The sequence below is a fragment of the Fragaria vesca genome, linkage group LG6, assembly GCF_000184155.1.
Source record: "Fragaria vesca subsp. vesca linkage group LG6, FraVesHawaii_1.0, whole genome shotgun sequence".
Classification (NCBI taxonomy): domain Eukaryota; kingdom Viridiplantae; phylum Streptophyta; class Magnoliopsida; order Rosales; family Rosaceae; genus Fragaria; species Fragaria vesca.
In genome coordinates, this window is record NC_020496.1 from 34,789,956 (window position 1) to 34,801,041 (window position 11,086).

General features: G+C 38.8%; 1 protein-coding gene across 1 annotated transcript; it reads left to right on the forward strand.

The window, feature by feature from the left end:
* The first annotated feature begins 7,175 nt into the window (after positions 1-7,175).
* Positions 7,176-11,042, forward strand: LOC101310249 (BTB/POZ domain-containing protein At5g03250-like). The gene is made up of 4 exons (XM_004306196.1): positions 7,176-7,234; positions 8,812-8,881; positions 9,106-10,317; positions 10,500-11,042. Exons 1-4 carry the CDS (start codon positions 7,176-7,178, stop codon positions 11,040-11,042), a joined length of 1,884 nt encoding a protein of 627 aa, XP_004306244.1.
* Positions 11,043-11,086: the final 44 nt, after the last annotated feature.

Below are 11,086 nucleotides of genomic sequence, written 5' to 3' on the forward strand. Positions count from 1 at the left end.
TTTTCTGTTTAAGCATATTTTCTGTTGTGTAATTCTGCTAGAGATTGAAGTTTCTGGTTTGAATTTGAGAGCGATTGAAGTATATGTACTTAATGATCCAGAGAATAATGGGTTTTCAGTGTAGGGCTGAATCGGAGCGGCAAGAGTTTAAGGAAGATCGTCATATGCTCAACATGGATAGTCATCGCCGTCAACAAGGAGACTCTGGACATGCTCCCTGCTCTCGGCATGGGTGATATTCCCGGTGTCAGGCTCGAGTCCACTAAACTGCAGACTGCTCCGGTCAGGTACGGCCGCGGCGAGCCCAAGAGGTACTAGGAAGTGGACCGTAGAGTTGTGCCTTTGGTTTTCAGATTAGGAACTATTGTCTAATTTGCTATGTTTTTTTGAGTTTGATTATGAACTGGTGCTTTGTTGTTTATGCGAATTTCTGTTCTGGATTAAGATTTTGAAGCATGCTGATTTATATTATGGTGATGTGAATCTGTTCTAATGTTTCTTATAATTTGTTAATTTTGGTTGATAGATGCTATATGGGGTTAATTGTTGATGTTATACTAGAGTTTAGATTTGAGTTTCTTTGGTTCCACAAATGATATTGTGGCTTTAAGTTCCAGGAAATGAAGCGATCAGTAATGAAATGGGTTGTTAGTTTGTTTAGGTGTCAAAGAAAAAAAGGCTTAGATGTGCATAAATCACCAAGTTACTGATCATCATTTTTTGATGTTTGCATTTTCTTAATGCAAGTTCTGGAAAGAATTGTCTTGCTGAAAAATTTTCCATAATAACATTGTACATCAGGTTTGTTTAGGCTCTTGAGTTGGTTTTATGGTAGAATCATGTGTTTCATACTCATATAATGTATGTTTTCTTTGGGTATGATGTATGTTTTTGGGTATGAATCTTGGTATTGTGTTGTTCCTTGTGAAGGAATTCTAGCAGTCACCAAGCAGATTGAAATTCTGAATTCTAGACTGGTAACCAGTTGAGATAGTTTCATGGTCTTAATTCTTCTTAAAGCTAATATTTCCATTGTTATTTACATATGAAAAAACTATATTGCAATTTTTCTAAACAGATTATTCCTACGAATGTGTATATGTGTTGACTATAGATCTAGTTGTAAATTTAAGTATCTCTTGCAACATTGTGACATGGAGTTTAGTAGGGATCTGTGGCTGTAGTTCTTTTGTTACTTTTCCTATCTGTACCTGACCAACTCTCACATTTTTCTCTCTTCTCTTTCACTGTGCAGGTATATTTCTTGCATGAGTTTTGTAGTCTGAGCAAGAGTCTGCAGATGGTTCAACAACTTCGGCTATTTAGGTATGCAGTTCTCAAATCGTGTTTAATGATCAATCATTATCTTTCAGAGCTTTGTCTTTATTTTTGGTTGCTTATCTTATTTAGCAAACTAAAACGATTTTCTTAAGGAATGTTTTTGAATCTAACAGCTGGAACGCAACAAGAAAGTAATCATACCCCAAGCCTCTCAAAATTATCGTTTTGATGTCTTTCATTGAATGGACATTAAATTTCTAATAACTAGCATACGAGCTGGGTAATGGAACTTCTTATATTGTTGTTGAATACATGGTTACTTTCAGAGTAATAAAACTATGCAGACGATGAAAGCACTGGCTGGGAAGGAAGCTGCACTCTCAAATTGATGCTCTTGATTTCTTTCGCCTATTGGAATTGTAGAGTGGAGGACCGAGGCTTGAAGACTCATCATGGGCTTGTAAGTTTCTTAATGCTTTAAGTAATTTGCATTTGTAATTCTTGCTTATAGAAGCATTATCTCTATAATCTTGCCGAGTGATAATGATCAATGCATTTGTAAGTTTGCTAATCAGTTTCTTTTTTTGATGGTTTCCAGCTTCTCTTTGATTCTAATGGCATTATGAAGCTAGGTTCAACCCATAAAACTGAAGAACAAAAGGATTTGATTTTTATGGTATTATGTGAATTGGGTTCCCTCCATAAAGCTTAAGAACCTGAAGGTTTTGACAATGAAGCTTATATAGTTAAGCACGCATATGGAACTTCTTAAGCAACTTGTCATCATGATGTTATAACTGATTCACAGATCTCATTGTACTTGTCAGCTATGTTGTTGCAGCTATGAGTTGTTTTGATATGATGCAGAGAAAGTAGGGTTGGCATCTCTTTAGTCTAGGATGTACTTTCTTTTTGGTTTGGTAAACTACTGTTATTGTATTAAGTATCTATTGAAATCATATGAATGAAGGTGAAAATGTCTTATTTCTTTATTACGTTTTCCAGATTACACTCTTAATTGAGTAATAACATCGTAGTTACATGGCAAGTTACTTAAGTAGCTACATAGCAAATCACATGACCAATTACGTAAGTAGTACATATGATAGTTACTTACCTAAGTAGGTAGTTACATAGTCAGTCTATTGCTGCGGTGCAGCGGCACGCTACAAATATTTAGTTACTTGAGTAGTTACACGGTCAGTTATATGACTAGTTACTCATGTAGTTACATGATCATTTATATGAAAATTTACATGACTACTTAGTTACATTGCCAGTTACTTCAGTTGCCACTAACTAAACAAGTTACATAAATAGTTACTTAATTAGTCAGTTACAAGACCGATTTATTTCATTGATAGTTGCATTGCCCGTTACATAGATAGTTTCATGATCGGTAACTATTAATGTAACTATCCATGTAACTATTCATGTAACTATCCATCTATGTAACTGCATGTAACTATCCATCTATGTAACTGCATGTAACTATCCATCTATGTAACTATTCATGTAACTATCCATCTATGTAACTATCTATATAACTATGCATCTAACTATCCATGTAACTATGCATGTAACTATCCATTCATTTATGTAACTATCTATGTAACTATCCATATAACTATCTATCTATGTAACTATCCATGTAACTATGCATGTAACTATCTATGTAACTATCCATCTATGTAACTATGCATATAACTATCCATCTATGTAACTATGCATCTAACTATCCATGTAACTATTTATGTAACTATGCATATAACTATCCATGTAACTATGCATGTAACTATCCATGTAACTATCAATCTATGTAACTATGCATGTAACTATTCATCTATGTAACTATCTATCTATGTAACTATGCATTTAACTATCCATGTAACTATGCATCTAACTATCTATGTAACTATGCATGTAACTATCTATGTAACTATCCATGCAACTATCCATCTATGTAACTATCCATGTAAATATGCATGTAATTATCCATGTAACTATGCATGTAACTATCTATGTAACTATCTATACAACTATGCATGTAACTATCTATGTAACTATCCATGTAACTCTCCATCCATATAACTATCCATATAACTATCCATGTAACTATCTATGTAACTATCTATACAACTATGCATGTAACTATCTATGTAACTATCCATGTAACTCTCCATCCATGTTACTATCCATGTAACTATGCATGTAACTATCTATGTAATTATCTATATAACTATGCATGTAACTATACATGTAACTATCTATATAACTATGCATGTAACTATCTATGTAACTATCCATGTAACTACATATTAATAGTTACCTGGGTAGTTACATACATGCTACACTTGTGCAACTACATTAACCTGCCTATGTAACTATCCATGAGACTGATCATGTAACTTGTCATATAACCACCAGTTACATTACCAGTTATATAGCTTATTGCATTCCAGTCACTTCTATTATCAATTACAACACTAGTTACATGTCTAGTTCTTGCCAACTTGAATATGCCAAAACAAAAACGAAGAAGAAGGAATTGTAAAACTCAAACATGATAAATTTGATTCATAGCAACAATCACGATTCCAATCCTCTGACGACTGGCCTGAAGTAATTAATAGACCTCCCCGGAGCTAGATTTGTATACTGCTTGCTTCTTGTGTTTGATACTAATCTAATTAACTTGGCATAATTATGCTTACACTAAACATGCAAAAGACTAGCTAGCTTAATTGGTTTCTCATATATGATTTCTACCAAGTTAGATTAGTATCAAACTTGTGTTTCACTTTTACTTATTGTTATATATGCATGACATATAACACAAGTCACAAGCCGTACAAGTCACAGAACGGATACAGTTTTAATGAAACTTATTGTGGTGCCCTTAATTACATACTACAATTTTGGCTGACGTTAACAGAAACTACTGAAGTAAACTAAGGTCGATGACTACTGTATTAACCACCAACGTCAGCTGTCTAGAGAGTGTAAAGCATATAGTAATTACCCTACTTACCACAATGACTGATCTTAATTAGTAGAACTTTCAAAGCTTTCTTCAATCCTAAGTAGAGGATGATATCTGTACGTTGAGCAATAAATTGGATTACTTCATCTCAACAAGATCAATTAATTCATGTATCAAGAATACAATAATACACAGGAACTACGTTTGGCTAAGTAGCTAAACTTTTCCTCATCTCTTCAACGCTCTTGTTCAACAACCCACGAGAAAAAGTACCCAACTACTTATCCTACGCTCAACCCAATTCTAACCTGCGCACCCAGCTAGCAGCATTCCCTTCAAGTCCAGCCGGAGTTGGTGGTTCAACGGAGTAGGAGTGCAACAAGATTGATGCGACACCTCGATGGAGGTCGGTGGTCCAGCCGGAGTTGGTGGTTCGACGGGTTGGATAACCGGTGTGCCGAGGAAGCTTGGGTTTCACCGGATCTTGCTTTGGACTCCGATCTAGTTATCTGTTGGGTGAGGGGTTTGAAGTGGTGGCAAGGCGGTACTCCTGCAGCGGTGGTGGTTTGGCGGTGTAGTCCCACGCTGGTGGTGGAAGCCGGATCTCTAAGGTGCTGCTCGCCCGTGCCGGCGGAGGTCGTCGGCTCTCAAAAGGTTGACTGAGATCTCGTCGGAGAGTTGAGAGAGAGAGAGAGAGAGAGTTGAGCTGTGATGGGCATAATTTGTAATTTGTTTTTAATTAAAAGGATAGTATAGGAACAACTGTTTTAGTGAGACTTTTTTATCATGATTGAACAATTAGTGACCTTTTTATCATTTTATATCTTCAAAAGTACTATTTTATCATTGGCCCAAAATTATTTCTTACAATTTGATCAAAATATGAATGTCTAGTGACATTTTATGCAAGATAAAAAATACAAAAAAAAATCAAGAAATTAAGGTCGGGAATGGAGGTTTGTGTTTAAAAGAAAAAGAAAAAAGAAATAAAGAATGGATGTTCGCATGCAAAAAGAAAATGCAAAAAGAAAAAAAAAGAATTAGAGGTATAGTGAGTGAATAAGAGGTATACGTAATATATTAATATATATGTGAATTACATAAACAAGGTTATTTTAGGAATTTGAAAGAATGTCTAATGAGCAAATGTTTATATTTTAAAGTAAAATGAAGATGTAGAAAGAATGAGAGATATACTAAGCAAATTTAGACGTCCCAATAGCCGCACTCCACCCTCAAAGGTCTTGACACCAGATAATGTGGTATGCAATAATGTTCTACCCAGTAATTAAAAAGATAGGGGAAAAAAAAAAAACTTAGATATCTAACATGTGAGCAGCCAAAATTTTGCTACATGATAACAGAAAAAATATGTCCTCCAAAGATTTTGGACTGTTTAAGTCTCTAACTACACTGGAAAGGATATTATCTAAAACCTAATATACTAAAAACAAATTCACAGAGTGCCATGGGCGATTAGTAAATAATGTTATCCTGTTCACCTTCGCATTCCCGGCTGGAATCAACCGTTAAAATCCAAGTCTGAGTAACTGTGTTGTCAAACGCGAATTCGAGCTGACTGCAGAAGACTTCGTGACCAAGTGATAGCGGACCTGCTCCAAGGTCTGGCCAGACGTTTCTTCTTTTTCTATAATCCCACCAAGCCAACATCTTGATCTCCAAGAAAATCGAACCGCCGCGAGCCTTTGCTTCTGAAATTGGCTCGGCCACTCTATATTGGTCCACGAAAGTAGGGTCGCTCGTTTTGAGTTTGAAACTGAGAGTGGTGTTTCTCCTCGTAGGCATATAAATGGAAGGAGTCACCGGCTTAGCAGCGAGCAAGAGTCTCCTCCGTCCATCCGCATACATCGTCTCATCCACCATCTTGTAAATCAGCAAGGCCTCGATGCTGTAAAAGTCGAGACCGTGCGATACGCTGGGGTTGATAGCGAGGACCGTCAAGTCCAACGAGGCGGTTAACTCCGACGGGCCGAGGGCAGCAGACGTCACATCTAGTTGGGTCAGGGTGGCCGCGTCGATATGGAGCTCTGGTAGGACGAACACCTCATCCTCCACAAAGTACGTAATCAGTTGACAGAATAATGCCGTAATCAAACCGATGAGAAGCAAGATCTTTTGGTAACGAGGAATGAGCGAGCAGATCTCTCTCATCTCCTCCCTCATATTAATTTGCACGTCTGATCGATCTGAGCCAATTTTGTTTTGGCAATCGCCTCAGACTAATTTACTTCTCGGCCGTGTTTAACTTTGAGATCGAGGCGGATAGAGTTAGAAGTTAGAACCCTAATAACCAAAATTAATATTCCGTGCAATTTTTTGTTTTTGATAACTCAATGCAAGTTTACCCTAGCCTCTTATCTTATTATTTGAGAAGGACTCTTTTTAATAATAAGAATATAAGATGACGTATAAATCCTAAGTCTTGTATGTGGGATAAGTACTCCTAGCAGTACTGGAGCTCAATTTGTTCTTCATTCTGAAATCCATCGTCGCCTTCTCCTAACATGCATGGGAATGGCTCAAAAATATGACCCGGGCACTTGCCCTTGGGTTGTTGATTAAGACGATCGTATAGAGCCCAAGTTTGTATGGGCTTTCCGGTAACGTGGCAGAAAACCCATGTTGACGTGTCAATATCCAGAGTGAGAGTGAAGGACAAGTCCAGTTGGAGGCACCCGCTTCCTTCTCTCCTTCACTTGTTGCTGTAGACTCGCTTCTCTCTTTGAACTCTGAACGATTTGCTTCAGTGATAAGTATGCCACTTTCACTTGCACACTGCACTTCAATTAGTCTTTCACTCTCACAGATTCGCTTCATTCTCTCTCACGTTTTAGATAATTTCAGGGTTCTATATATTATGTCTGGCCATTTGAGAAGACCGCCGGAGGACATGGCTTGCATGAAGCTGGGAGTGAAGTCTGAAGCGTTTCACCGGGAAGGCCAGACATGGTAAAACTTTATTTATATGATACATCCAACAGATTAATACATAGAATTCATGTTTTTTTTTTGAAGGAAAATGCTGAACATTTCATTAAGATACCCATGTTAATCAGGCATAGGTGCGAAATATAATTTCATTACAAAGTTTGAAACAAATTCATATAACATTCTTGGATTGTTTTCGAAATTTGAGAAATAATCTGCTTGCATAACTCTAGAGTATACACGATGAACCTGTCTGCTACCATGAATAGACAAACAAGACGTTTTGGTAGTACCCACTGTGCAATGTCCCGTGTTGCCCTCCTTCTTCATTTCATGCTTCACAGAATGATTTGAATTATCCTTCGGTACTACTCCAGATAATTCAATAGTACTAACGAAATCTCCTGGATCCCAAATTCGAAACCCTACAGAATTAGGGTTTCTTTGGCGGGTCCGCAGAACAACCCAATGCCAACTTCCAACCCCTTTTGAACCCCTAATGGGCCTCTTTGTTGATTGTAGCAGCCCATTGAAGTTGGGCCACCCAATAAAATTGGGCCCCCAATCCACTTCATCCATTTCGATGCCCACCATCGCCGCCGCCGCCGGCTTACAATCAGCCACCACGCCACCCATCCACAGAATAGATGTAACCCTAATTTCTACCCCTTCTTTGCCAAGCGCCGTCGTCGTGATCCCAACCCAGATCTTCTCACCATCGTTTCCAGCTGCATCTCGTCTCCAAAACGATCTAGCTTGAGATACCCACCTTCTCCACCAATGAAACACAATCTCAAACCAGATCTGCTCCGTGGCTTTAAGGCGCGCTCTTCTTGGTTGAGCTCGACTTCTAGGCTTGTGCCCTGGCCACCATGAAAGATTGCGGATAGCACATACCTCTTGATGTGGCTTGAGGCCTCTTACATCGAAATTTCGATGGGTAGTGAAAGGGAAGATCTGATAAATTGCCTCCGTGAGAAGGGATTTCGATGGGATTGCCGTTTGGGAACGACCTTGGCTTGCTTCCAGAGGAAGATTAGATGCAGGGGATGAGACTCTGCTTGGTATTGGCGCATGGCGCCATAGATAGTGCCCTAGGCCTTGGCGGCTGCTAGGGTTTGGGAGTTTTTGTAGAGAGAGGCGGAGAGCCATTTTACCTAAATTTTGAGACCAAATGTATACATAGAATTCATGTGTTACATATCCTAGATGATATATGTTTGGTAGTTTGCTTTCTTAAATTTCAGCAAATTTGATCTGTAGTAGGCTTGAAAAAAACAAAGAAACTAGAGCCTTTTGTGCATCAGTGATCAGTGTATGCATGTCCAATGTTAATGAGTGATAGGACAGATGCATAAGCTAGTCGGAAACTGCTTTGGTAACCATAATGTCCTGTTCAGGCTACTAGAAGTTGACAATGCTCCACTGAGCTTAGGGCTATGGGAATTTCGTTGGTGGGTGTGGTTTGGCAGAAAATAAACCCTGTTGATAGAAAATTCATTAGCAAAAGAAAATAATTAGGAAATCTTGGATCATGAATTATGTTCATGTGTGTATAAGATGGTTTTGGGTTTATTTTCTTGATCTGATTTGTACAGGGTTTGCACAACTGGATTACCAAGTGATATTATAGTTCAAGTTGGGGAAATGTCTTTCCACCTCCACAAGGTACATTTCGTGAGATATGGCTGATTTAAGTATATTGTCTAGTTTGTGTGTGTGTGTGTGTGTGTGTGGATTTCGAGTGTGCGCAGGCGCAATTCTGTGTCTATTTCTACATGCTCACTGTCAGCAGTTTTCCTAATTTGCTCACTACTTCAACTCTTCTAGTTATCAGCTTTCATGTTAAGTTCATTCTCATTCTCTAATCAGCATTTTCGGAACTACTGCAGTTTCCATTGCTTTCTAAAAGCGGGCTATTAGAGCAGCTTATTGAAGAGTGTTCTGTTGAGGAAGGCTCACCTTCTGCCTTGCAACTCCATGGTGTGCCTGGGGGAGCCAAGGCATTTGAGCTTGTAACCAAATTTTGCTACGGTGTCAAAATAGAGCTGACTGCGTTGAACGTTGTCATTCTTAGATGTGCAGCAGAATACCTCCGGATGACTGAAGAATATGAACAAGGAAACCTTATTGCACAAACGGAGATTTTCCTAAATGAAGTCTTCGGCACTTGGAGAAACTCTATAATAGCTCTGGAAACATGTGAAGAAGTGACACCATATGTCGAAGAGATCCACATTGTGTCAAGATGCATTGATTCACTGGCTACAAAAGCTTGTTCGGACCCAAAGTTGTTCACCAGGCCTATGTCGGGAGGAAGTGACATTACGAAGCCAACAGGCACTGTGTCATGGAATGGAATAGCTGCTGAAAGTAAGCCACAATCTCCTGGAGAAAATTGGTGGTATGAAGATACATCCTTCCTGAGCTTACCTCTCTATAAACGCTTGATTCAAGCTGTTGAATCAAAAGGCATGAGTCCTGAGTGTATCGCGGCTTCTCTCATAGCCTATGCTAGAAAGTATCTCCCCTTGATGAATCGGCTATCAAGCTTTAACGATGCAAATCATGCAAATTCAGGCACAAACATTTCTGATGAAGATCAAAGGGCTTTACTTGAAGAAATTGTAGGGTTGCTTCCTAATAAGAAAGGAGTAACATCCTCTAAGTTTCTGCTTAGGCTCTTAAGAACTGCTATGATATTACATGCAAGTCAATCATGCAGAGAGAATTTGGAGAAAAGGGTAGGCGCACAGCTGGACCAAGCTGTTCTTATTGATCTTCTCATCCCCAATATGGGCTACTCAGTGGAAACTCTTTATGACATAGACTGCATTCAGAGGATTCTTGATCATTTCATGTTGGTAAACCAGCCTTATCCATCGTCTTCTCCATGCATAATCGAAGAGGGGCAATTGATGAGTGGTACTGATTCATTGACACCTATTACAATGGTGGCCAGTCTGGTGGATGGATATCTTGCCGAGGTAGCACCAGATGTTAATTTGAAGTTACTGAAATTTCAGGCACTCGCTGCTGTCATCCCCGAATATGCCAGGCCGCTAGATGATGGCATTTATCATGCCATTGATGTTTTCTTGAAGGTAAAGCAAGCTTAAGTGTATATCATGTCTTCTAACTGAAGTTTGTTATGTACTAGACCATTATGTCTTTTTAATTTTCTGAAGTACTAGATACTATTGAGATCATATTTTTCTGTAATCTTAATTATGTTTCTGATTGTGCTTGCTAACTAGTGACTACATTGTGTATTTGAGAACCTCAGGCACATCCTTGGCTTACAGATGCTGAAAGGGAGCTACTCTGCAGACTGATGAACTGCAATAAACTGTCATTGGAAGCCAGCACACATGCAGCGCAGAACGAAAGGTTACCTCTTCGAGTAATTGTTCAAGTCCTCTTCTTCGAACAACTTAGACTGCGAACATCAATTTCTGGCTGGTTGTTTGTTGACAATCTTGAGACCTCACAACTTCCTAGTGGAAATCTTGGGCTCCCTAGTAAAAATGAGGGGTCCAATCAAGTAGACTCTGCACAACTTGAACGAGCTGTGGGTTTTGATTACGAGGTGAGGGAGCGTGTTTTGGAGCTTCAAAAGGAGTGTTCAGTTATGAAAAAGGAGCTTCAGACGCTGGTGAAAAACAAGAGAAGTTGGAGCATTCTTCCCATAAGGTTACGTTTTAGAAAAAAGGTTGATCCTTGTTGTCCGAAAGAACCAAAGGCCTCTGATAGGATGACACCAGCATCATGTTTCAGTGGGCAACAAAATAATGTGAATGGAGAAGTGCCTCATTCACCTGAAGCCTAAAGCTTGAGGGGATCATGTATCTTTTCCTGTGTTTTTATTAGATG

Bases quoted from the DNA above. Each gene is read 5' to 3' on its own strand.
- LOC101310249 (XM_004306196.1), top strand. From the start codon at position 7,176: ATGGCTTGCATGAAGCTGGGAGTGAAGTCTGAAGCGTTTCACCGGGAA. The intron at 7,235-8,811 runs GTAAAACTTTAT...TGATTTGTACAG, and splicing joins CACCGGGAAGGCCAGACATG to GGTTTGCACAACTGGATTAC. The intron at 8,882-9,105 runs GTACATTTCGTG...GAACTACTGCAG, and splicing joins TGTCTTTCCACCTCCACAAG to TTTCCATTGCTTTCTAAAAG.